The sequence below is a fragment of the Vigna radiata genome, chromosome 10, assembly GCF_000741045.1.
Source record: "Vigna radiata var. radiata cultivar VC1973A chromosome 10, Vradiata_ver6, whole genome shotgun sequence".
NCBI classification, from domain to species: Eukaryota; Viridiplantae; Streptophyta; class Magnoliopsida; order Fabales; family Fabaceae; genus Vigna; species Vigna radiata.
In genome coordinates, this window is record NC_028360.1 from 19,562,630 (window position 1) to 19,590,360 (window position 27,731).

Sequence of the window (27,731 nt, forward strand, 5' to 3'; positions counted from 1 at the left end):
CGATTTAGGACAAATTCCATTTGAATGTCTCTTGCCTTTAACTCGTCAACCTAACCAAAAGATTATGATTCTTGAAAATCTCCAACTTGAAGACGCAACATAGGGTTTCTCCTTCTTTTTCGTTCTGGTTTGAGAGTGTTTCGCAAGAAGGGAAGATGAGTTCCGGTGGAAGATGTGACTTTCATCTTTGTGGTACTGTGGGCGTCAACAACATCTCTATGGTGATGGGAAGGCTTCGTTCTCTGGCATCTCTGCGGTGACATGGGTCTTTGTTCTTCAGCGTCTTCTCACGATCTCGCTTGCGATTCACACGGGTTGAGTCGTGAAGAGGATGATCTTGGTGATCGCAGAGTTTTGGGATATCATTTTCTTGTATTTCAGATCTTGCAAATTTTAGGAATTTCATATTAAGAATTTGAATCAGGATTTATTTCTTGGGATTCTTTTCTTTGTTTGTGAATTTGGTTTCATTTTCTTGACTTGATTTAGTGTTTTTGGGTTTTGATTGCAATTTGGAATTTTATATTTTTACTTTTTCAATTTTTGAATTTGGAATTTGTGGTTTGTAGGTTGTTGAATTAGATTTTTGGAGTTCCTACAAATATTTAAAAGATACATACAATATAAGAACCCCTGTGTTTTCACTAATATATATATATATATATAATTTGTTTATATTTTTTTAAGTGTAATTTTTATTATTAATTTGGTACTGTCCTCATATTCTGTTTGATATAATAGAAAACGATTAATGAACTTTAGAGAATTAAAATAATGTCAAAATTTATAATTATATTTTATGACCTTGAATGTTAAATATGAATGAACCTCTCTAACTGTAAAATTGTTGAAAGATGAATAAATAAAAAATTTAATTATGTTATATGGCGTGTGTTAAGTTTTCTGAATTCTTAATTATGTACTTTTTTTTTGGACATTTCTAGAAATCAATTTTGACGTGAATATGAAGTATAAACTGCATCTAGACCGAGCCACTCGTGGAGTTTACCAGGTAAACAAATCGAAAAAAGTCACTATACAGTATGGAAGACGTGAATGTTATCTTGAATGTTAGCATAATTCAACCTATATATAAGTTATCCTGAGATTGTTTTCTGTAAAATTCTTTAAGTTAATAGTTCATATTCCACTAATTATTTGAAACTTCTGAATATACACTTATTTTTTTGTCCATTCAATATTTATTAATTTTAAACTTTTTATATTTCTTAATCGTCTTTTCTTAATCTGTTTGTTTTCCACAATTAATTCAATATTAAAAATAATAACTGGTATAATTAACACCACGAAAAATATTTCAAATTAAATAGTTACATGTTTTAAACACGTAATTTATTAAATAATATATGTATTATTTAATATTATAAGTAATATGTTTTATATTTTCATAAATAATAACTTTACAATCATTTGAACTTAGAATGTGAAAATTAACATATAAAAATAATTTGTAAGGATCTAAAGAAACTGTAATTACTTTTAATGCAAATACAATATTAAAATAATTTTTTGATTAAAAATATAAATAAAATATTTATCTTATTTATATGTCCAGTAGAATAAATATTTAAAAATAATTTATAATAATTTGAATATATTTTATTTTCACTGTTAAATTAGTAAAAATAAAGACAAAAAAAAGAATGGTTAAAAATATTAGTAATTAAACAGTTACAATACATATATTTTTAGGAGAAGTGGAATTTGTATTTGCATTGATTTAAAATATATTTAAACCTATTAAATTAATAATGAATTGATCAGCAATCAACTTCCACTCAGTGTGTAACAGCTGTGCAGGGTCACCATTAGCTCTGCTGCAGAGAATTGTACCTCTCCAATAATTAATTATTAATTTCAGGTCTCTTCACTAAGATATTTTCTTCTCTCTCTACCACGTTGTCGTTGTAATAGTACCATGTCCTTCTTCAAACCAGACTCATCTTATGAGAAAAGCTGATGAGTGATTCTCTTCTAATCTGTGAATCATTCAAAATGAAAAACCATTCGTTCATTCTCTTCGCCGATCGCGGTCGTGCTTAGCTTGTCGGTCGCCAACCACACGGTTCCTTCTTTCTCTATTTCGTTTTCGCCGCGTTTTTAACTCAACTTACGCTTTTGCTTATTGTGAACTGTTTGATGCTTAGTTCTGTGACCTAACGTGGAGAACGAGGAAGCTATAGAATAGAGACGGATCTGCAAAGGTACGGTTCAAATTCATATTCATAAATATGCATTTATTAGCGTTTTAACGTATGTATGATTGTGTGTGTTTCATTCCCTGAACTTGTGTTTTGGCCCCCATTTTTTTTGAAGTTTTCAGCTATATGTACTTGTTTCTGGTTTTTATTCTTTTTTTATGACTTATGAGAGATCTACATGGATTCTGTGGTAATGAGAATTCGCTGATTGGTATTTTTTCCTCCCCCAATTTATGCCAATTGCAAGTAGCATATGGTGCAACATTGTTTTTGTGTTTGTTGCTTTACCTTTTGTCTAGCATGAATTGATTCTCAATTTAGTTAGCTTTCATATGTCAATGGTAATGTTATGGATAAATAGATAATTAAAATTTTTGATCTACCAAGGCTGGTAATGGTTCCGCTTACCATTAATAATTGTTATATAATTACAGTCATCAATCCTTGGGAATAAACCATCAGTTTTGTCCTCGGAACAGTACTCTCTTTCACTCTTTCCTAAAGGTATAAAAGTATCCTCAGTATTTTTTTAGTAACAAATTCTTTTTAAAAAAGAATTCACATTTATGAGATCCTTATTTAAACAACTCTGTGAGATTAATATTAAAATATTTCTTTTATTCATCAGAAACTCATGTAAGTTGGAGATAGATCTTAGTCTTTAAAATAATGAAACTATTTAAGTAATATTTTCTGGTATTGAACAGTAAAATAGTCCTTAGTTGTGGTTTACTAATGTTGAAGAGTATTTTTACTATTTTAAAAAACTTTTTAGTATGATTTCTAGTAATTATATGGGTCACATACATAATTTTGGTTGGAAGGAGAGTGTAACATGGAGCCCAAATCAAGCTCTTCCAATTTAATAGGTGAAACAGCAAAAAGCAACAAAATGTAAAACAACAAAACACGTAACAAAAATAAACTCTGAGGAAGTTAGTTAGTTACATATGAACGTTACATGGCTAAAGATTCAGAGGTTAACTTCATAAGGAGAAGTACGAGGACAACGTGAAGGAACCTTTCATTGAAAGGTTATGCTCATTGAGAGGTTTGTACCTGTGGTGAGCCAATTGCGTATGATATTTCTTTTCTTCCTAATTCATCTGTTCAATTTCTAAAACTCTAAACGGTATCTTCTCCCTTTTTATGCTCATATTTTTAAACTTTCCTATTACTGTTGGGTGATTGCTTATAATATTAATATTGGGTACTATTTTGTGTTTAAACCTTATAGTGTATTTAAATCTCGCATGAAATATTAATAATAAAAATTATAAGCAAAAATAAATAGTAATAGGGTAGTTTGAAAATCTGCCTATAGTATTAGGAAGGTAGAAAAAACAATTCATAATTTCAGAAATTGAATAGATAAATTAAGGAAAAAAATGTATAAGAGGGAATTTTCTCATCACAAACACAAACCTCTCAATCGTGCTTCTCCTTGTGACCTTACCTTCTAGATCTTTAACCACATTACCTTCACCTAACTTTGTTAGAGGTTGTTGTTTAGTGTTTTGCTGTTCTGCATTTTATTGTTTTTGATTTGCTACTTCACTTGTTCAGCTGCAAAGTCCTCCGAGTCCAATAAGTGAAACAAGTAAAATACAAAACAACAAAATGTAGAACAATAAATACATATCAACAAACTTTGAGGAAGTTAGTTACATGTGAGGGTGATGTGGCTAAAAGTTTAGATGATAAGGTCACACTCAAAAGTATGAGGGCAGTGCAAAGAAGGAACTTTTGGTTGAAAAGTTATGCTCCTTGAGAGGTTTATGATTGTGGCGAGTCTGATTATCTCTTGATATTTCTTTTCTCCCTAATTCATCTATTCAAGTTCTAAAACTTTGAAATGTATCTTCTCCTTTCCTATGTTAGGTTGCTAGTGTGTTGTTTGCAGATTGTTAAATTCTCCTATTACTATTGGTTGATTGCTTATAATTTCTGTTATTAATATTTGGTAAACTTTTGTGGGTTTAAACCACGACCCCATGAAATATTAATAACAAAAATTGCAAGCAAAAAGTAATAATAATAAAGGAGTATAAATATTTGCAAACAACACACCAAGAAACTGGCATAGGAAAGGAGAAGACACAGCTCAAAATTTAAAAAGTTGAATAGATAAATTAGAGAGAGAAAAAAGTATCAAGGGAAATCGACTCACCACAAACAAACTCCTCGATGACATAACCTTTAAATAAAACGTTCCTTTGCTTTACCCTCATGCATCTTTGGATCTTTAATCACATCACCTTCGTATGTAACTAACTTCCTTATAGGTTGTTGCCATCTGATTTGTTGTTTCGCATTTTGTTGCTCTGTGTTTTGCTGTTTCACTTGGACTGTAAGGGCTCGATTTACGTAGACAGCTTTTCAAAACAAGGTAATTTTACTTCTGGTAAAGAAAATTGATCCTAAAATGTCCATAAGAACTAAGTTCACTTTCAATATTTAATTATATGTGATATTTGTTTCGAGCTGAATTTGCATTTCTTAATTTGAGATATTGTTTGTTTTTAGTTTTGTATAGATCTTTTATGATTTTCTCGTAAAATTCTCTCAATTTATTAATGAATTAAGGAAGAAAGATGTTTATAAACTGTTATTTCTTTCAAAAGACTTTTTTTCTACTATGATGGAACAATATATAATCAAACTATTTTATAGTTGATTATGTTATTATGTTTTATTTTTAGATGGGTACGTAATGTGGAGAATAGTTTGGAAGAATTTATTTTTGTTTGATGGTCTTGAGGCAAACACAAATTTTATTAAAAACAATTGTAGAAGTAGTACGAAGATATCTTTTATAACTATTTTTTTTATTTAAAGCTATTAGTTGTTGAGAATAAAGTGAGGAAACAAATGTTAATGGAAAAATAACTTGCTAGCTTTTAATAATAATTTTAAACATTGTTTATTATAATTTTTTTCTTTGTTAATATTTCAATCTTGGATTATAATCTGAATAATCAAATATATTTGGAAAGTAACATACATTAATAACACTTTTTTTGTCATTTTAAATATAATTGGGATTTGGGTCTTCTTATATAAGAATGTTTATCTAATATAAGTAGTGGTTGCAAAAATGAATCATGCTGGATTTTTATCTAAAGAAAATATCTATTCTCTTGAATTCAATACGATATCATGTTATCTAACATGAAGGGATCAAAATTCATAATTTTGAAAATAAACGCATCCTAAAGGCTTTCTCATTTTAGAGGAACCTAAATACACAATTTCATCGTATTTGGATTTTGGGGTAACTCGTTGGATTGAATTGTATTTTAGGATTATAATTATATAGCCTCTTTTCATAGGAACTGCCTATAATCTTATTTTCTCATAATTTTAATCCTTGTAAATGTATCAAACAGTTGTAGTTATGATTATTAAAACTGTAGTTTTTTTTTTTTTTTTTATATTTGTTTTTTAATGTTACATTTTAAATATATTTTTTAAAAGTAAAATAATTATTTTATCCATATTATCTTTTAAGTAATCATTTGTTTAAATTTAACAAAACTATTTTATTTGATATTTTTTACATTTAACGATATTTTGATTAAACATTCCTTATAAAATATATAAAAAAACTACTTACAATAAAATTATAAAAATTATTTATATTTAATTTCATAATTATAACAACATCAACAATAATTTTTTTACTTTTATTATCATAAATAATATGGGACTGTATAATAATAATAATTATAATATTTTCACTAGTTCTATATAATTAATTTCTATATTTGTTTAAAATATGAAAGACAATTAAATTAAATTAATTTAAATTTGTGGATAGTAGTATGATTACAAGAATAATATTACATAAAATATAATAATAAAATTGGCATTTTTATATAAAAATAACCACATATTTTTCCTACTACAATTTGATTATTTTAAATAATCCAACTCAAACATCTTAAGTTCTCTTTTAGTACAGCATATCATATTCTAACATAAATTTTATTTCATATAATTGATTATAACAATAAACAATTATTTCGATAAACTAATTTTATAATTATTATAAACAATCCAATCAAAATAAATTGTTTATACGATAAGAAGAATCAACTCATGTAAAGAAAATACATTGTGTTCTAGTTTCATTAACTTAATGATAGGATGAGACTTAGTGTTAGATGTCGTTATTTAAATTATGGCTGTTATCTACCTTTTGTTTTTCTAATGTTACAGCTATAAATAGCGAGGTGTCAAACCACGATACTCCCATAGCTTTTTGCTAGTCAGTCCAAAAATGTACTTTCACCATTTTGTATTCTTTCAAATATCTATGCATTTCACCGATTCAATGCAAATTCCTCATTCCCTGTCATGCCTATTTTTGACGATTTTTGTCTATGGGAAACTGAATTCTGGGTGTCAAAATGAGTGTGGGGGTAAGAAAAGAATGTTTTAATTATAAATTTGTTTTTTGTAAATAATAAAAAATTAGTGTTATGTAATTTATGTTTTCTGCACGTACTTATATATATATATATATATATATATATATATATATATATATATTCAGAGAGACTAATTCCAAATGAACTAAATATTATAGGAGTAAAATAAAAAAAATGGATATACTATAGTACTAAAACAATATATAATATTATAGAACTAAAATGAAGAAAATGTATAGTAGAGGACTGAAACAAAATAACTAAAATCAAATTGGAAAAAAAAATTGAAAATTTTCAAATTAACTCTATAAATTATAGAGATGAAAAGTGAAGGAATGTAGAACTATTTGACTAGCAATATATTTAATCCCTCTCCATATATAATTCTTTAATGAAGAAAGAGATTTGTAAGAGTATTTCAAATGCAGAGGTCTTAAGAAAGAGTTTAATTTTGAGCATTAGGTATTGTGATATACTTCCAATGGAGTAAGTTGACGTGGGATTTTTCAAACTTTAGAACTGGATCTTAACAATATTTTAAATCGAGGCACTGGGTTAAGGGTTGGACCCTGGGTCATTGGTTAACTCTGTTGATCTGGTCTACATACCTATATATATATTTATCTTGGTAGATCTAACCTGAGTTAAATACTTTTATCTAAACAATATTATGGTAAAGTAACTAATGTATAAAATAAAGTTTTTAATAACAATGTAAGTCCGTAAACAAAAATAAAATAACACAACTACGTGAAAAAGGCAAAACAAATATTAAAAAATGAAAACATTATAAATAAACAAAAATTTGGATTGAGTCATCTGGATCTATGGAACTTTCAATTGATCTAATTAGGTGAAATCGGGTTGAATACATTTTCGGTATTAATCCTATCTGTCTATCCACTGTGCCCAAATCGGGCCGGCTCAGGTTTTGTAACCATGATTCTTATAAGAAGTAAGACTTGTATAACTATACTTTGTTTTGCTTAGAAGAGATGTGACATAGTGAAACTCAATAGAATAGGAATATGAGTTTCTTAGAAGCCCTTGGATGGTAAATGTTCTAAAATATTATGATATACTATGCTGCTGTTGTCAACACTAATGCAATTGCCTTGGGCATGATCAGCTCAGCACCAAACTGGAAACACAAAAATTGTAAATTTAATGAAAATTAAACAGATTTTTCTTATGATTTCAACATCTCCAAAGTAACTAACACATTCATTTAGATGATATAGCCAAGATTAGTCAAATAGAGTTTCCAACGTTTAAAGACAGTGGCTGGATTGCATTCTTTAGTTTCTCTGAACCTTGAGAACCCGACGGGAGGAAGAAAGAATAGGGTGAGACACAGACTTCGAGTGAGAGCATAAGAAATGGAGTGGATAGGAAAGACGGAGTGGATAGGAAAGACAAGCAACGTAACTTCATTATCTGTATTCAGATATGAATTTAAGGTTACAAGTAGGAAAATAAATGTAAAATACAAAATAATCTAATTTGTAAAATTGATACTTCCTCCATTTTGAAGTCTGAACCTTAAGTCTTTATTTAATATAGTTGATTAGGGAGATACAAAAAGATCATTCCTAATTGCTTGGTTTTTGCTGATGAAGCAGTTTTAATTGAGGAATCAGGGAAAGCAATTAAGATAAAGCTTTTTGAGACAACTATGAAAACTAAAGTTGTTTTTATTAAGCTTTAATGAGATAATATGCATTGTATTTGTTTTTGCAAGAGACAAGGAATATCTCTTGGAATTAAAGATACAGATGGGAAAAATGTCATACCACATGTTTCTAAGTTCTAATATCTAGGATCAATAATACAAAATGATAGAGAAACTAAGGGGGATATCACACATAGGGTTCAAGTGGGATTAAAAAAATGGAGGAAGACATCGACTTTTAGTTGTGATTGCAAATTACATGCTAAACTGGAAGGCAAGTTTTATTGTACTGCTATACGTTTCGCTATACTTTATAGCAAATAATAATGAATGGAATTTAAAGGGACAACATGAGAGAAAATTGAGAATGTTAGAAAGGAAAAAAAGGACAAGATCTGTGTCGTATTATGGATGTAGCTAAGTACTAGTAACTCAACTAGAGAAACCAACTAATGATAAGATGGATCTGTGGCTTATCTTGAACTTATTTGCTTCTCCTATAGAGAAATAAACTTTAGTGGTTATTGAAATGTCTAGTATTGGCTAACTTTGCCTCACAAGTAGTTAAATGGTGGTCAGTGTTAATCATATTGATAATTGATAATATATACAATCATACTCATTTACCCTTTGCAAGTTGTAAAATAATAGACTATTTATACACATCAATGACCATGTTGCCTGGGTGGCCGCCAGATGGGAAAACCCAGCGATACATCAATAAGGACTCTAAAGTTAATCCATTAATATAGTTATGAGCAATTTGTGCATTTGCATCAACTGTCAATGTTTGAGTCAAACTGTCAACTATAACATTACTGACACAAACCAATAGTTTGTTTCTGCTATCCTGTTCCTGTATGAGATGTAGGTCACAAAAGTAATTAGCAAAAAAATTTATGATTTTGAGGATTCCGATTTGACAATCTTAATTGGTGACGCAGATTGGTTTATAAAAAGATGGGTTTTACTCATGTGATGAGCTTCCTTTTGTTAAGTCTTTTATTTGACCTTAATGTCTGATCTTGCTTGAACTTGCCTTAACCTGAGCTTTGATATCTCTTCAGGTTGGTCTAATGTATGATTGAAGCATCTGCAATAATTCACAAATTATGTGACCCTGATTCGAATTTATGTGCGAATAATTCACAAAAATTGTAAGTGCTGTAGCATGCCTTGCCATTGCTCTTTTCAGTTGCATTATGCACTATGATTATTTTTACCTTTGAAAAGATATTCTATTCTATACAGTAACCCTTCTGAGTCCAGAAGATAATATCCTCAATTACCAGTGTATATTGTTTGCTCTAGTGGCACTTGACTGGAATGATAGGCGAGATACAGTTTAGTCCCACTTGACATGTGGATATGTGATTAACATTATATGCAGAATCTTAGGTACAAATATGTAAAGTTGTTAGATTGTGAAAATTAGAGTTATGTGCTATGAGCCATAAGGAAATTCTAGTTGTTTGAATCAGAAAGATGATTTACCTTTTTAAGAGTAAATTTAGGTCTGCGTCTCTGAATTTCAATTTTTTTCTTATTATGCAGTTGATAAGTTTCTGTTTCTGTTTCATGTTTAAGCTTTGCATTAAGCAGGCACATGATGTTGCGAATACATTTGTTTGTATGATTTGGGGATATTGATTTCCTCTTCATTGTTAGCAATACTTCTTTATAATTCATTTTGAAGAATCATCAGTCATACTTATGTGTCACTTACTTTCTGACCTACATAGTTCCCAATGTGTTTTGGATTACTTATTACATGTATAGGCGCAGCTGGTTGTGTTCTGAATTGGATTTAATTGGACACGAAATATGTATTTAGAGTTTATAGCAAAAAACACCAGGCTCAATTGTTGATATTTTTATTGCTTAAACTTTACAAGGGCAATCATTATGTCTAATCCTTAACAGCAATCATAAGCTTCTTGATAGATAATCTCGTACCATACATGCATTGTAGAGTTGAATGGAACAAATGCGGTTGAGGAATACAAGACCCAACTCGTAGAAAGTCTGACCATTCTAGGCAAAAGTTGTAACATAGTTGCTTCTTGTCACAAAATGACAACTCCCCGTTTACTGAACAATTTTTTGCTAATGCAGCTGCAATCTGGCCCAGAGATTAAGTTTTTAGTGTCTTATGAAATTGAAAAGAAAAATTATTGACTTGATTTATTATCAGTTTGAGGGAATACCCGAGTTTCATTACTTTGGCTGATGGTTCACTGTAGTGAGTCTGTGGCTGACTTAGCTGGAGACTGATTGGTGGACGTAAATCATATTCATTTCTGACCATGTAAGAAGGACTGGATGCCACATTTTCTTCACCTGTACTCCTGCTTCCGTAAACCTAAAAGCCAAATCTTCTGTTTAGGTTTATCTAATAAAGGAAACTTTAAGCCTTTATCTTAGATAATTAGAACTAAGCTCAATAAATGAGTGAAATATGTTTGACATGGCCCTATCCATATGAAGTGTCAGTTTATGTACTGACTTGTTCATTGTACAAGCCTTTGTCAGTCTTAGACAAGCGTTTATGTAAAGATGAAACGATAGATTTTTGAATTTATACAGTGTGCTGGATCATTTACCTTCTTCTGTAGCTCTGCATTTTCCTTTTGAATCTGGTCCATTTTTTGATAGAGTTCAACATTTTCCTGATGAATGAGATTTCCCTACAATGGCATTAATGACAATTGGTCAGAATTTTTAGGAAAACCTTAGTAAATATCGGGAAGAATGAACCGAGACTCCTAAAAAACCTTTTGGCGCAGTTCTTTAATCTCACTTGTTAAAATTTGATCCTGGAGGGAAATAGATGATAATGCAAGTTATAAATTTTCTATAAAAGGATGAAATCTTAAAGGGAAGAGGTTTAATTTGAACTGAACCACCGTACCTTTTTCATGCGAACACCCTTTAGACTCATCTCCAGTTGGTTTTCCAGATTTTGTAGTTCTTTGATACCCAAACCCGTAAGTTCTTCACCCATTAATTGCCTGCTATTGCCAAAAGAAACAAAAATTGAAATGCTTTCTCAATGCTAGATTGGTCTATCACTTAGCAGAAAAAATATCCTGAGTTTCGGAAATTACTTTTTAAGCATTTCTGTAATTTGTGTAAGAAAGTAAGCTGTCCATTAGCACTTTATAAAAATATCAATCCAAGATGGTATCACGTGGTTAATTAACTGATATAAAACTCTGCAGAGTCTGTAGAACAAATTTGTTTGATTTACCATACGATTGTTTGCGGTGATGAGCTATTGAATCAACCTTTTTGGGTCTTGTAACATCTTCATTTCATACAGACGAGGGGTGCCTTAAGCGTTTGACATGGACAGATTGACATACTAACAAATGACAAATATGTAANTTACTTTTTAATATATTTAAGTTCATTCTCTGGAAATGGTTGGAGAGAGAAAAAGAAGTAAAGATGGATTCAATTTTCTTTCTTGGATCTTGTAATGGAGATTAAGAAAGGCTGATGATAAAATTTGCCATTTTCCTTTTCCATATTTATGCCCTCAGTTTTTTGTTTTTTTTTTTTTTCTTACCGAAAGACGCTATGTAGAATGTAGATTTGTAAAGTGATGTAACACGTTGAAGAATTGAAGAAAGGTGCCTTTGTAAATTTAACCTACTAGTTTAATCAATCATTGATAGATATTCATTACTTGGTCACTTCACATATCTCTTTACTGGAGTCAACTCTGATGAAATATCCTGTTCGATTGCATATCTATGGATTGCTTATATAGTGCATTTATGCAACTAATGGGTGTTAGTTTATTTATATTTTTACCTGTGGCATTCTTGCAAATACTGAAGTTGTTGCCTCAAGCTTGCTGCTTCTGTCTGCCAAAACTAGCAAGAAGAGAAATGCAGATATCAATTAAACAGTTATTACTTAAGGAAATTATTTTAAATCTAAGAATTGCCGGCTAGACAATTTGAGGACTAACATTGTTACTTTAGAGTTGAAAACCAATGTGAGGATGCTTTTTTAAGTCTAAAATTATTTCTGATATGGTCCTGTAAATTATTATTCTGCTGCATGTGGTGTTGTTTGTTCTAACCTTGTTTTTGATAATCTCCCTAAGTATATTGTTTCACTAATAATAGACTTCAGTTATGAAGTTAGTTTGTACCTGTCAGTTATCTTAACTTATGTTGGTTTGTATTTTTCTTGGATAATTTTTTAGTTTCTTAAATTTTCTGCCAATTTCTCATATTGCCTATAATCTCTGTTATTGTCCTCTTTACATCATCATTTTCTGAGGTTTGTCACTTATTTTTTTTCCATCCTCACACTGGCCTTTTGTGCTAGGCATGGATCCGTTGCGTGCCCCCTTCTGGGTTCCTTTTCTAGATCATTCTTTTGTATGTGTATGTGACCTCAAGATTTAATTTTGGGATATTTTAGCAAAATAGCTGTCTTGTAAGCTTAGTCACGAAGAAATAAATTTTGACGTTGGTTTGGTTACATGAAATGCTCTTTGTTTGATGTAAGAGAAATATTTGTCCAGAAAAAAAATAAATGAGGCTGAGATGCTTAAATCCTACCATATACATACCAAGAATTATGACAACTCATGATGGCTGTGTCGAATGGATTGAATGGTTATAAATTCTTGTATCATTTCTAATAGCACGGATGGGTCTCTTGAAAACTGCTGCTTGAATACCTGTATAATTGCCATACTAGTGACTCTAGAGAGCAACTAGTGGCTTTTCCTAGAGAGCAACTAGTGTCGTTTTGAGCATAGAAATTCGAGGGGAAGGGGATGAGGTCCACTGTTATTGTTTTGGCACATGAAGTTGTCATTACTATGGCTTTAACCTATACAATATTTTCTCAATTCTGCAATGCCTATCCCAAACTGATTGTAGAGAATAGCTTTTAAAAGAACAGCAAGGGAAGATTTAATGTAGTGTATTACACTCTAGAGTGGAACCTGGATGTCTTGTGAGACGCAATGTGGGAATCTACCTGCTCCAGTTTGTATAGAAGAAGATAATTAAATGGATATAAATGTTATTGAAGTTTCTTGTCTAACCTCTTGATTTGATGGACGAGTTCTCCTTAGCTTTCCTTACCCCTCCTTAAATAGTCGCATTTTACCAAAGGCTCCCTAAAAATATCAATGTCCTTCACCTTTGTTTTGGCCTTTTCTCATTCTAAATCTGGGCACCATGTTGGTTATGATGCTGAGAAGAGGGTTTCACTCCCTATGGTCAGTCAGAGTTAGTTAAGCTGAAAGGACAGCGGTTGTAATTCGCCAAAACAAAGGGAACGAGGCTCAGATCTGTCAGGCATCCAGAAATTCACTCTTGGTTGTACATGGGGGCAGGTTGGTGAACTAGGGTTCGCCAGTAACGATTCATTCCTTTGTTCGCAATTATGATCCAGTTCTAGCAATTGGTATCAAAGCTGCATTACGAACTTATGGGTATTGCGAACAAATAAAGATTTTAAGCCTTTGTGGTTTGTATGAGAAATGGGCACAAGATTGGATGTTTTGAGGAAGAATGCATATCGGGGAAAGATAGGAAGGAGCGACAGATCCACTGCAAGGTGCAAGAGGTTCGACTCAAGGAAGTTGAGGAAATGGTTGAATGATTGATATTCTTGTTCAAATTGTAGGGAGCGGGCATCAAACTAGGCAGAATGTCACATCTCAGAATTAGGAGTCCACGACAATTGTTTAGGGAGCAATAGAGAAAACTTTAACTTTAGATTCCCATTTCTTAGTGTTGGGAGAAGACGCATTCAGGTGGACCAGTGGGCTGGGAGTTGGAACGGTATTTTTGCATCAAAGAAGCAGCAAGTAAATGCAAGCTCTATAGTTACGCTAGAGGGTTGAGCTTTGGGTTGGTTTCGGTGGAGGGGTAATTACAACCAACGTACTTCTTGGGAGCAATTCAAGGCAACGCTGTAAAGAGATTCCAACCCTTCTTGATCAAAAATCCCTTTTGAAATCCTTCTATGTCTGCTACAAATAGAGACGGTTGTAGATGTGGTTGAAAATTTTCTCAGATATTCAGGAGCTTTTTTAGGGAAATTGAGCAACATTTTATGTATATTTTCTTGAACTGATTAAAAGAGGAGGTGCAAACAGAGGTGGGGCTTTGTGATCCGTGGTCTCTCAAAATTGATAGAGAAGGCAGTGATGGTAGACAAGAATCAAGTATTGGGAATAGAGGTTGACATGAAAAGTGAAGTGACTGACTCTAAAAGTGGGGTGAAATTGTGAGATCAGGTACTGTACTTACTAAAATTTTCAAGCAATGGAAGATCTGAAAGGTAGATTGGGAAGAGTCCAGCAGTTGTTAGAGAAAGAGATGGAGGAAAGGATTGGATCAAGAAAATGATTCGGATGTGAAGAGAAATATGGACCTAATTACGTTGGTAAGAACAAATACCGAAGGTATTGATCGAGGAAGAAGGCGGGGAATGTTAAGGGCGGGACTCTGCTTATCAAGCAATAGAGGTCCATGGGGTTCAACTTTCACCGTGTAGCAGCATAGTGTGACTGACTAAGAGGATCTTTGGACGTGTGGGGAATGCCTGAGAATTAAGAAGGTAGGGATGATGGATGGTATGATTTTATTAGTATTATAATATATATCAAAAAGATTTAGTTAGATCTAAAATTCATTGACTAAGAATGATGCTTCTAAAAATAAAGTTAATATCAGCAATTTGTAGTTAGCCACGACAAAGCATAAATAGATTGACCTGTGTATCGGCCTCAAAACTATGAAGTCTGTTACTTTGTATCATTTGAAGGAAACTGAACTAAATTATCTTTTGTGAATTACTTGATTTAAGAAACAACGTAACACAACGACCAAAGCTGAAACCATAATGGAAAGAAGAATGCTGTAGAAACAGTTACCTTTTCTTCTGAAGCCGGATTCATGAGGTGATGATGTTCCTCTTTTAGCTTGTTGTAGCGCTCAAAAACAGATTTCATGCTGCCAGAGACAATACAAAGAGTATATTAGTATTTTTCTTTGTAAGTAAAAGATGTGGATCAACACGTTGCAAAATTCAAGTTATTGTAAGAAGCGTCCATCTTATAATCTGAGACAAACTATGCGCAGTTTTTAAACTTCATTATGATTTTAGTTTAGTCATTCAAAGAAATGTTGCATTTTTTTTAGAAGAGAGTTAAGGATGACATCTACATAATGCTTAGCTTTTAAATTGTGAATTTAATGTGTTATCTTAGAAGCTTGTGACTTTAATGTTATTTTCATGGTGGAGAGGATAAATTGTTTTAAAGTTATTGAAGACTTTAAAGATGTGAAAACATCCTATTTTAGCAAATCAACTACAAGTTACTCGAAGTAAAAAATGAGTCTACAAGAATGTCTTATCTACAAGAATGACTCTCTCTCTCTCTCTCTCTCTCTCTCTCTCTCTCTCTCTCTCTTTTATTTGTAGGGAAATTTGGGAATTTATTAGAAAAGTAATTCAAAATTTAAAAGTTATCAGTAACCCGTTTTTAAAATATTGTTTTAAAAGTCAATTTCTAATTAAAGTTGCATATTCAATTTTGTAAAGAAACAATAATTGTTTTTCAAAACACTACTTTAATACCATTTAAAACCTAAATTATAAACAGAATCATTTTTAAAATACAACTTACATCCTTTAAATTTTTCCTTTTTTAAAATTATACCCAATGGTTAAAAAAGCTCAACTTATCAAAGGCTTTAGAGATATCTAAATATTCATGGCCTTTATTTCCTTTTAATTCGTTTCTTCTAGGAAAACGAAACAATGATTGCTTTTGATGTATTTTGTCTTGTTTAGACTTTCTTGTACAGAGAATTTAGATTTAATGTACTGTCTATATATATATATATATATATATATATATATATATATATATATATAGAGGATAACAATATTTAGACAACATTTTTTGACAATATTTGGACATTGATTATGTATTAATATTCAAAATTTATTCTATAATAATAATTATAAACATTATTGTGAAGTAATTTTTGATCAATCACATATTGATACGTAATTAATGTTCAAATGTTGTATAAATATCATTATCCATATATATATATATATATATATATATATATATATATATATATATTGCAAAAATTATTGGGATTAGAGCTAAATATTTAAGCTATGTATTGATAGTTGTATTATAACAATTGTTGAACACCTATCCTATACTTTTGAATCTTAATTATCTAAAAAAATTAATATATTGGAGTCTTATAAGCAATTATTTAGAAATTTAAATAAAATAGGCATTCTGATGTGTTTTATGATTGTTTCAGTCTCCATAGAAAGAAAATATATAAGCAAAAAATTTTCTCATAAATTCAACTAAGCTATGCTTAATGCTTGCTTATCTAAGCAAACAGTGGTTAGCTACATTTTTAACTGTACATGCTTAATCTAGGCTTTTATTGTGCTTAAGCAGAAGACATTAACCAAAAAGGCCAATCACTATATTTTTTTTATTTGGGCCAAATACAACTTTTACTGTGAGTAACTCAGAAAATCAATATTGGCCTAACTTTTAATGTATTGGGAAAGATTTAGAAATCCCATGGTTGGAAAACGCCTTTAAAAATTTTATCAACAATCAACCTTCAAAAGAATTGGCTTGCTGTTACAGTGATGAGTAGCAAAATTTTATATTTTTAGGATTGGGTATAATAATTTTAATTATCTGAGTTTTTATTTAGCTGTATTATTATTTTTTATCTTTAATATTTAGGTTACCTTTTTGCTAGTTTAATTAAGATTCAATTTATACTAAAAATGTTTTTAAAATTAAAACTTCTTAACAGCACTTAATTGAAACCAATAATAGAAAGAAGTCATTTCTAACTACATCTTTTAAAATATTTTATTCATAATGGATATATTCAACTCTATTCCTCGTTGCAAGAAATATAAAGACTTTAGACCAATAAGTTTTTCAATTGCAAATTCAAATTGAAAAAAAGAACTATCAAAGAGGGTATAAGTTCAAGACAACACACAATTCCCATAATTCTAATAATCACAAAAATGTTCAAAAGTTAGAAAATGAAACACTTCGTCTAACCACATATCAAAGTTGACGTGGTGAGAATGGAACAAAAGAAAGCATTGAAATAAGTTTTGTTGTCTTAACCTCTTTTAAGGAAAATGTCATAAACATAACCATCTAACCTACTAACTTTAAATCTCAAATGATACAAGAAAAATGTCATAAACATCTAACCTACTAACTTTAAATTGTTTATAAGGAGAAGAAAAAATAACATTTGTTTAAATGTTGATGAAATATATATGTGGAGGATTAAAACCTTTGAAAGAAAAAACAAAAACAAAAGATAATTTCCATCAAAATCTTTCGGATTTTGAGGTGGATAGGCCACATCTTGTTCATTTCCAATTCCTTGTAGTAAATGCAATATCAATAGTTTATTTCTACATTTTCGGAGTAGGATATAAAATTAAGTGTGTGACATGTGTTATCTATAAATACGGGACTAGATGACATCACTTTTATTTTATGCAAGACTTTTAAGAAAAGAAAAGTGATTTCATTAAGTTTTTTAAGATTTTCATTCTAATATGATGAGAAGAGAATTTCATTAAGTTAGAAGATCAAACAAATTCATTTCGTCCTTACAAAAGATAATACTAAAAAGATAAGGAAGATTGTCCTTTATCTTTAATAGGGTCTTTGAAAAAGTATTATCCAAAATTTTGCAAAAATCTATATTTACGCACTAATTTGGAAGAATCAAGCAACTTTCATAAAGGGAACATGAATTCTAGATGGGTATCATTGCAAAGCAAGGGTATATTGGTTCGTGTACTTAAGAGGTTAATTTGAGATTGTATATTTATGATTTAGTATTTTGAAATGATTTTTTTATATGATTTAATCTATGGGTTTTGGGATTAAATAAAGGAATATATTAGGAATGTTTGTATATTAATTAGCTGATGATATGTGTCAATAAAAGAGAATGTTAGTCTCATTTTCTATTCCAAATTGTACGAATGGAAATGAATATGATGTTTAAGGAAGTTAGGAATTATAGATTATTCATAGGTTTTTGTATGCGAAATGAAATATATATGTATTATCTCCTATTTTTTCATGGCACTTTTGGTGAGAAAACTATGAAAACAATTTAGGTTATAAAAGATAGAGTTTTGAGATGTGAACTTTCACAAGAGTTATTGGTGGAGTAAATATTAAGGACTAACAGTTAGCTGAAGTAGTAAAACGAATTAATCGAAGTATCAAATTCTAAAAGACTAATGTAAAATATTCAAACAAAGAACAATTGCATATTAATTTTTTAGTTTAGACAAAATATAATTGGAGTTTCTAAAAACAAAATAAATAATAAAAAAAGGAATAAAACTTTGTTTGTAAATTTGACAAATAATTAGTGTGTAAAATGTACTCCTGTAAACTATGAATGAGAAGTCAAAATTTACTTAATCATCTCTCATGAATTAATTCAAGAGTTCAAGTCTAGCTACATCCAACCTCACCAATGAATAATTATCACAGTGAATTATTATTCTTCTCATATAATCTTATTTTTGTTAAGTCTTTCTTGCTTACCTTACATATCTGGTAACTATACTTCTCAAATCACTCTTATATAAAAATCACATATTATTTTTTATCACTTTTCATTTTTCATTTCTATTTTAAAAATTACAAAGAGTCACGCAGTCACTCTTTTTCCCTAATATATCTCACTTATTTTTATGTGTGAGTTATTTACTATAAGGACTTTTGTCAAGTTTACAAGTAATAAAATAAATCTAGTTGAAGTATATATTGAATCGGGAAGAACGAGCGCAATAATAACATAAAAGGGCAATTGAATATTAATTTATGTTTGGAGAAAATAGTTGGATTCAGTTTCAATTAAAACAAAATAAATGCGTAAAGATCAAGGGATAAAATAGTTGATAACATATAATAATTAGTAAAATATAAAAGGATAAAACTTAGTGTTGTTCAACTTTGACATCTTGAGCTGGAATTTGGATATTATAGATAAAAATAAAATGTTGCATTTACTAAATAACCCATCGTACAAAAACTTAAGAATTGATTAATATTCAAATTATACCATTAACACACTTAATTATTCAAATATTATTAGAGAATTAGACCTAAATATCTCAATTTTAATTTTAATTCCGTAACAACTCAGTCAAATTAGAGATCGTAATGGTAATAAAATGTTTACTTGTTAAAGAATTTGGGTTCATTGAATTTTTCTCAACAAATTATTTGTGTTTATTTCTCTTAGGCTTTGAAACACAAGACAAAAAAAAAAATGGTTTCTTCTTTTCTTGATCAAGTTCAATTAGCTGGTAGTGTATTGTATTAAACAACAAATCTTCAAAATGATACTTAACTTTACTCTTTATTGTTGTAACAATTAGTATATTTGTGCATGTCTTATATTAAGAAGGTCATTGGATAAAGAATCGGGTTAGGCTAGTTTTCTAACAATTAAAGATAAAATTAATTTAAAATATATAATTAACTAGATTCAAATCTCACTTTACGACAATTTTATAGAATCAAGATAAACTTAAAAACCGCCTCTCAACGAATACTTTGAAATTATATACTACTATCTTAATGTTACTTCTAAGTTTTTTATTCAAAAATTTAATTTATATTTTAATTAAATAAATTCATTTAATATTTTATTAATATTTAGAGTTGTAAACCGTTGTAATATGAAAATTGGTTTTTCCAATGAGAGCTCCCACACATTCTTTTATCTCTTCACAGTGAGCAAGACAAACAACATGGTTTTTTCTTCTCCTCTCAAAATCACTGTTGTTGTCAACATACCAATTAGGTTGAGTAGAAATTGTGAAAATGATTGTAACCACATGATGAGTAGGTTTAGGTTACATATGAAAAGAAATTACCTTATTCAACTCACCAGTTAAACTATGTTAGGTTAGCTTTAACCTCTTTTCCTTAATCTCCTACCATCTTAAACTTAATGCTTGAAAAGCATTGTCTTCTTCTAGATCAAATCCTTTCTACTTTTGTATTCATCCCATCAAACACAGGGATTCTGCATTAAGTTAAAATTTACCGACAACATTTGAAGGGAAATCCTCCACAATGTTAATGTGGTGGTCAACAAGAACTGCCTCATGTCCTAATTAACAGACATTTTAGACTACAATGTTTTACTAATGGAACTATTGTAGTGTTTCACATCAACAGCACCTTGTTCAAGCTAGGGTTTCAATTCACTAAACTTAACTGGTTTAGCATATTTTTTACTCATTCATCCGTGCCTCTTCTATATGAGATATATAATAGCAGGAAGACATAGCCTAATGGTTAAAGAAACTTTATAACAACATGTCATTCGCGTTATAATTCATTGCCACAATGTTTTTGTTGTTGTTTCTGTTTCCACACTCTTTTTGTTGTCTGTCTTTCTTTCATAGTTTTTGTTTAAACATGGCATGCGGAAACATAGTCACATTCATGCTTGGAAGAACAGTTTTTTCAATAATTTATCATAAAAGCAAAGGCAGAGAAAGATTATGAATAAGAGATGATTTTATGAATAACAGTTTCTGTAGTTTTCTTTCCTTAAGAAATACTTATAAATGCATATCAGGATAAGAGTGATTATGGACATTAACACCGTACCATGCAGAAGCGCATGCAGAGTATTTCTTATTATATCAACCTAAACCATATCACATGAGGGAGGCAAACATTAAAGAACTCACTGATTTATTTCCAAATGCAAGTGGCAGATATATAAAATGTTTCGTACAGCAAAACATGACAACAACCACAAAGTGAACCTTAATTGTTTTATATATTCACTTTCTGTATGGAAGAGGTTTTATATTATTAGTTTAAAAAATGTTGCACCCAGAATTATAGATCAATTTCCATGATTTAAAGCGAAAGGGCTAAGATATTTTGTTTAAAAATAAACTGATCTTGATTAATTACCTTGTGCTTGCATAATCATAAAGCTTTCCAGTGCTGGAAAACACCATCAATCCAACTTCAGCATCACAAAGAATTGATAATTCTCTAGCTTTCTTCAGCAATCCATTTCTTCTCTTTGAGAAAGTCACTTGTCGGCTAGTGGAGTTGTCGATCCTTCGAATCGCAATCTTCCCTCTCCCCATCTTTACTTAAAATAATCACACCTTTAACCTGTTAGATCAGTGAACAAACTTCACTAATATCGTCAAGAACAAGACTTATTGAACAATAATACCAGTAATCAGAGTAACTGTTTAGAAAATGAGAAGAAATTGGCTTGAAAAACGATCGAGAAATCGAGAAATAGAAAAAGTATATAAAGGAACAATTTTCTCTTGTTTTTGCGAAAATTGAAAACCCCCATGAACAGTGAAAAGTCAAAGAAGGATGAAAGTAACTTACTTGAAAATTATGGGAGTGGGTTGTAATGAGAGAGAAGCAGAGGAGAGAAGGAGAAGAAGGACAAGATTTCCGTAGATGAATGTTCCTAATCCTAGGAGAGTTACATGATGCAATACTATTATATATGCTTTATATGGAAAGCCAGAGTGGTTTTATTTGGACAAAGGTCGCAACCACTATCCCTTTCTGGTTTTCTTTCAAAAGCGGTTTTCTGAGTACTTTAGTGGTTTTCATGTGAGGCATACGAGGTTTACTTGCTGGAGTACAGAACACACACTTACTCGCCCGCTGCGTTTTGAGTTGGCATGATATGCACTGCGTTAGAGGATCCGCGAGGGTATTTAGATAGCAATGGGCACGTGTCGGAAGGAGAGAGCGAGTGGGAATGCGCTAGAGAAGTGCGACTGGGTGAGTGTTAAACCTAGTACTATATGAGCGTCCAGGAATCGTGGGGACCCTGTAATGTTCAAGTGTGAGACGTATGGGGAAGCGACACGTGTTCTTTCCAAAACCGAGGGCGCTTACTTTTCCTGCTTTTAGGTTTGGCGAAAAGCGTGAAAATGGCTCTTCAATCTGTCTGCTTTCCATTATTCACAATTGTATCCGTTGCAAGTAACATCTTCAGGTAAATATGTTTCTATTCAACAAAATAATAATAATTAATAATAATAATAATAATATTCAACCCTTTTTATTTTTGGTAGAAAAGAAGAAAATTTTATATACGCGATGCCCTTCCTATTTCGTCTGTTTTTCCAAAATGGAAATAATTATTTATTATTGCATATTTCAGAAGCAAGTTGAGGAGAGAGGTACTACAATTTGGTTAAAGTGGAACCGCATGTGTGATTGATTGATAGGAGCATAAAACAAGCTTTTCACAGATTCAAAACTTTGGATTAATTAATGTGGCTAAATAATTATTGGTGACAAGGGAAACATATGATCTCCTGGACTCATTTTATATTAAAATAATATAATTTTAAAAAAGGAGGAAATAAATATAATTTATTTCATTAACTTCATTTTTCTAACGATATTTATTTATTTATTTATCCTAACATTTTCAACCTGTCGAATGGTATCAAAAGTTGTTAATTTGAGTTTAATAAATTTGTCACACGTTTAGGTTAGGTTTGTTCTAACTTAATACCAATCTTAGAAGTAAAAGAGAATAAGTTAGAAGGTATGTTTCCAAATCTAGCAATTATGTTTATAACAATATATGTTTCCAAAGTTTACTACTTTGTCAGGGCGAAAAAAATACTTTGTTTTTTTTCTTTTTGAAAAAGTATAAAGAATTTCTTCAGTGGAATGATGATTAATATATTTTTACTTCTCACTTTCACTATTTTTTATTATTGTAAAATCATAAATTTATGTTAATAATAGAATATTGAAATATAAGAAATTAATGTTAAAATATATTTGATGATAAATTTATAAACATTAATAACTCTTTTAATATATATTGCTTTGTAATCAATGTAAAGGACCGTAAAAGATATATAGATATGTTCATTTTTGTTTTAAATTTACTTTAATCTCGTCTATGAACTTTGATTTATAACTTTATTTTTTAATAGGTATTTAAAATGCGCATTTTTCAGCGTTCAAATATTTGAGATTTGAATTATATTCATACGTTTTTGTTGTAGAGTTAGAAAGTTTAGTTATTGTTATCATGTATGTATGATTATCCAGTTTTCTTATATGATTTAGGAAAATATTTTAAAAAATATATTTTCTTTAAAGAAACACTTTTATACGTCAATTTTAGTTACGACTAATGTCTGTAATGTTCTGAAATGGTGTTATTTTGTGATTCAAGTATGAGTTAGAATTATACATTAAGAAGAAAAAAAAGAGTAGTATATAAGAAAGGAAAACTAAAAAATTTATAATCTTAAAATTTTGTATTATATATTATATCAACTTTTAAACATAGTGAATTAGGAAAATAATTTAATAAAAAAATAAAAATAAATATCAATTTCTATATTTAAAGAACCAAGCATACAGTAATATCCTTGAGTTTTTATCTGTGAACCCAACATAAAGAAAATATCAATCCCATGCAACCTTTTAACCACAAGCCATTCAATATTCATTACGTAGAACAAGTCAACTTGGATAGTTGTTTGGTTAAAATTAACTCTCATATTTTCATAAGCATATTTTTAACAAATATTTTATATGTGAAAATCTTTATATGAATATGTATACAATTTTTTTAAGTATTAAATATGTAAATATTATAATTAAATAAAAACAGATATTAATTTATATACATAAAAAAAATCAAGACATCGAGATCTCGTGTTATTAAACTCTTTTGTACTTTGATGAGATTCGATATAAAAAACTCTTATTTTAGTTGAAAATTTAAATATAAGTTTAAGTTACATATTAAATAAAGATTGCCAAAGTTAAATATTATATAAAAATGAAAACATATAAATTTATTGTATTAAAATCCTAGATTAAAATCATGTTAATTTTTTTATATAATTTAAACTTAAATCTCATTATCATTTACTTTATATAAATAAAACAAATTTACGTAATATAAAAAAAAATGTAATGTTTATTTTAAAAATATGATTAGTAAAGATACATTAAACTTAAAACTTCACTCATAATATTAAACTTAATTAACCTAAGGAAAGAAAAATTGTTGATTACATTATCATGTGAAGCATCATAGGCTATTTTTCATAGCATTTATTTATAGTGAAATAAGAGTCTAACATCATATATTTTATGCATAGTATAATTAATTTAGAGAATAGGTGCACCTCTACCACATTATATATATATATATATATATATATATATATATATATATATATATATATATATATATATATATATATGTTGAAAGCATAAAAAGAAAGGGAGCAATACCATCTTTAATTATAATGCTTTATTAAAGGGCACTAAACCCAAACATTAATCCCTTTTAATATTGGGATTGAATATGACAGTTTTGGAACTTATTGGCAAAGGCCACGTGATAGAGATTTTGTGCCCAATCAAGATATCTTGTTTCCTTAAACAATGAATGAACTCATTAATTGTTGTGTATGTTCACACTCTTCCTTAATCTCTATTTAAGGAATGCTATTAAACTAATCCATCCTTTAACCTCTCCAACTAAGGCTATAGCCAGGTGTCAATCATCAACAAATCATACCCATTATTAGTCAAACCGACTCAAACTCATGCCCCATTTAATTAACATATCTATTAATTCTAATAATTAAATTCTCCCTTTAAAATATACCCACTCTGTCATTCTGAACTTTTTATTAATTAATTAATTAATTGTCTCAGACAGACCCTTAAACTAATACCATTTTCCCATTCCTTCTGCACCCACAAATAGATAAACACACATCCACCAAATTATGTCTATGTATGTTGCTCAATGATGAGTATTTGAGACAGAATTTATATAGGAAATTTAACACTACTGAAATATTAGTACAATTGTACAATAAATTAACAATTACTTCAATTAAAAACTTTAATATATTATTTTTTATATAAACGATATTTCCCGCTTTGAAGCTGAAATTTCGTTATGTTTTGTTTTTTTTTAAAAAAAATTGAAGAAAGTAGAGAAAAATAAATATTTAAACTATTTTAAATTTTAACTATATTAATCCATGTGAGATTAAATATGATAAAAACACTCATTTTTATTTAATATAAAATATGGTAAAAAATGCTTATTTTTATTTAATATAAAACTTAAATTTATACTTAAACTTTTTATGATTACTGAAAATATAAAAGAATTTAGAATATAAGTATTGAAAAGTGAATTTTAAATTTAACTCAAATTTATAAAACTATAGTTTATAATTACATGCATAGAGGTGAGAAAGGCATTGTAATATACAAAATAATAGTGTAAAGTGCTTTGGTTGTTAAATAGTGGTGAATTGCTATAGTTTTATGAGTCATTATTATAGTACGAGGATACCTACAGGAAGAGATTCATGAATGAGATAGTCTGCATGATCAACAGGCTGTAAAGTTATGCGGATTTTCATTTGTTTTTGGCTTTCACTCGACTTTATATTTTAAAATAGGTTAAATATAATTTTAAAAAATTCATCTTAAAGTTCATAAATTAAAAACATATTTAATTCTAACATCTTATATTTTTCCTTCTAAATCTTTTACATCAATTTTATATCTCTGGAAATGAGGAAGTTGAACCTCAAATGTTTTTTATTTTTTATTTTTTTTATCATTAAGTCAACAATTTTTTTTTCTTTTTCAATGCATCTCTGAATACTACTACGTAATCGTAAGATTGATTGAGATAAGATAACATAATATAATCATTTCAATTTAGATTGATTCGTCATAAACTTTTTTAATCAATATTTCCTACTACATCATCAAGAGATTCAAACATTAATAATTACTCTACGCCAAATTTAGATATAGTTTAATCAATGGATTTGAATTCAGATATAGTTACGTTAAATATTTGAATGCCTATCAAAACTGAACACGACCTTCTTTGTTGTATTGAATCTATAGAAAGTTATAAATTATATGTAGATTGATAAAGTTGTGGTAAAATTAACTTATAGGTTTCAGTTCAATGGATTTTATTTATTTTTTCATTAATCAAGTCATTATAATTAAAATTATTATGAAATAGTTTCATCATTTTAAAAAATAATAAACTAAAATTCTACTTCTAAAGCTAAATCTCAAAGGTATGAAACCTAATCCTTGAAGTCTACAAACAAAAAAAATGTTGTTTAAACCTATATTGGTGGTGCTTCACGTCTTTTATTCAGATAACACAATGAATGAAGAAAGAATGCTAAATGAAAACAGAATTTAAAGAGAAGAGTTTAATAATATTATTAATAATATATATATATATATATATTAATTTTAATTATAAGAGTAGAATTGTGATATTCTATTTTAATGTATTAAAACATTTTTTTATCTATGATATATATCAAATTATTTATACACTTTACATTCAAATATCTTTATTTTCATCTCAAAAATTTTTAAATTAAACGATTCAAAAAACTTGGGTTAAATATGTTTTTAATTCCTATACTTTGGGGCGATTTTGGTTTTAGTCTCTCTTTCAAACTAAGGTACAATTTAGTCCTTCAACTTTAGAAAACTATGGTTTTAGTCCTTCAATTTTTTTAACTGAGAAACGTGCTTGAAACAACAAATAAAGTTAAAAAAAATTGGTAAAAAGGACTAAAACCAGGGTTTTCTAAAGTTGAATGACTAAATTGTACCTTAGTTTGAAAGAGGGACTAAAACCAAAATCGCTCCAAAGTATAGGGACTAAAAACATATTTAACCCAAAAAACTTTATTACAAATTTAATTTATAATTGGAAGTGAGCAAAGCTTTAACTCTTTATATTTGTAGGAATTTTTGATAGATGGATAAATAATAAATATGAAGAATTGTTTTAATAGAAGGTGATTGTCCTTAGTATTTCAATTTGTTGGTTGCGAGAGCATAAGCAACGACTTATTCAAAGATTTCCCAAACGACAATGCTACCCAAGCAAGATCCTTGCGATCCTTTTTCTTATTTTGTTGGTTAAGAACAATGTCATGAGTTTATGCCCAATTCATAGCTGTCCAAGGTAAACGTTTCAACTTTGGTATCATCACACACCACTTTAAGCCTTTCAACTTTCACACATAACAACAAAATGAAAAATTCACATTAAATATTCTGAATCATACTTATATATGGAACTTTTGAAAAACTAAAATACAAAAAAATTATTTCATAAAAATATAATTGCATTTATAAATATACTTTGTATTGTTCTTAATATCTAAAAAAAATGAAAGAGGTTTTGAGTGAGAAGATAATAAAATAGTTGAAACAATCATAAGAACATCTTA

The 27,731-nt window shown here is 29.2% G+C and overlaps 1 protein-coding gene and 1 long non-coding RNA gene across 7 annotated transcripts; one reads left to right on the plus strand and one right to left on the minus strand.

Annotated features, from left to right (window-relative positions):
• Positions 1-1,899: 1,899 nt before the first annotated feature.
• LOC106775801 lies at positions 1,900-15,772 on the plus strand. 4 transcript variants are annotated; one of them, XR_002669937.1, is made up of 5 exons: positions 1,900-2,086; positions 2,169-2,225; positions 9,395-9,484; positions 11,650-11,709; positions 15,292-15,772. It is a non-coding gene; the product is annotated as an uncharacterized LOC106775801 (long non-coding RNA). The 4 variants fall into 4 exon arrangements; XR_002669936.1 differs by lacking the exon at positions 15,292-15,772 and adding an exon at positions 12,672-12,748 and having other exon boundaries at positions 1,901-2,086; XR_002669938.1 differs by lacking the exon at positions 15,292-15,772 and having other exon boundaries at positions 11,549-12,017.
• LOC106775800 (MADS-box transcription factor 23-like) lies at positions 9,883-21,980 on the minus strand. 3 transcript variants are annotated; one of them, XM_022787033.1, is made up of 9 exons: positions 21,808-21,980; positions 21,367-21,596; positions 15,244-15,322; positions 12,147-12,208; positions 11,239-11,338; positions 11,102-11,143; positions 10,931-11,014; positions 10,535-10,689; positions 9,883-10,449 (listed from the first exon to the last, which is right to left on the minus strand). In XM_022787033.1, the coding sequence occupies exons 2-9, from the start codon at positions 21,546-21,548 to the stop codon at positions 10,434-10,436; spliced, it is 720 nt and encodes a 239-aa protein (XP_022642754.1). In that variant the 5' UTR covers positions 21,549-21,596; positions 21,808-21,980; the 3' UTR covers positions 9,883-10,433. The 3 variants fall into 3 exon arrangements, with proteins under 3 accessions (XP_022642754.1, XP_022642753.1, XP_014518486.1); XM_022787032.1 differs by having other exon boundaries at positions 9,883-10,689; positions 21,367-21,576; positions 21,808-21,973; XM_014663000.2 differs by having other exon boundaries at positions 9,883-10,689; positions 21,808-21,973.
• Between the last annotated feature and the right edge of the window lie 5,751 nt (positions 21,981-27,731).

Bases quoted from the DNA above. Each gene is read 5' to 3' on its own strand.
- LOC106775800 (XM_022787032.1), bottom strand. From the start codon at position 21,548: ATGGGGAGAGGGAAGATTGCGATTCGAAGGATCGACAACTCCACTAGC. The intron at 11,339-12,146 runs GTAAAAATATAA...TGGCAATAGCAG, and splicing joins TATTTGCAAGAATGCCACAG to GCAATTAATGGGTGAAGAAC. The intron at 10,690-10,930 runs GTAAATGATCCA...TTTGGCTTTTAG, and splicing joins ATGCAGAGCTACAGAAGAAG to GTTTACGGAAGCAGGAGTAC.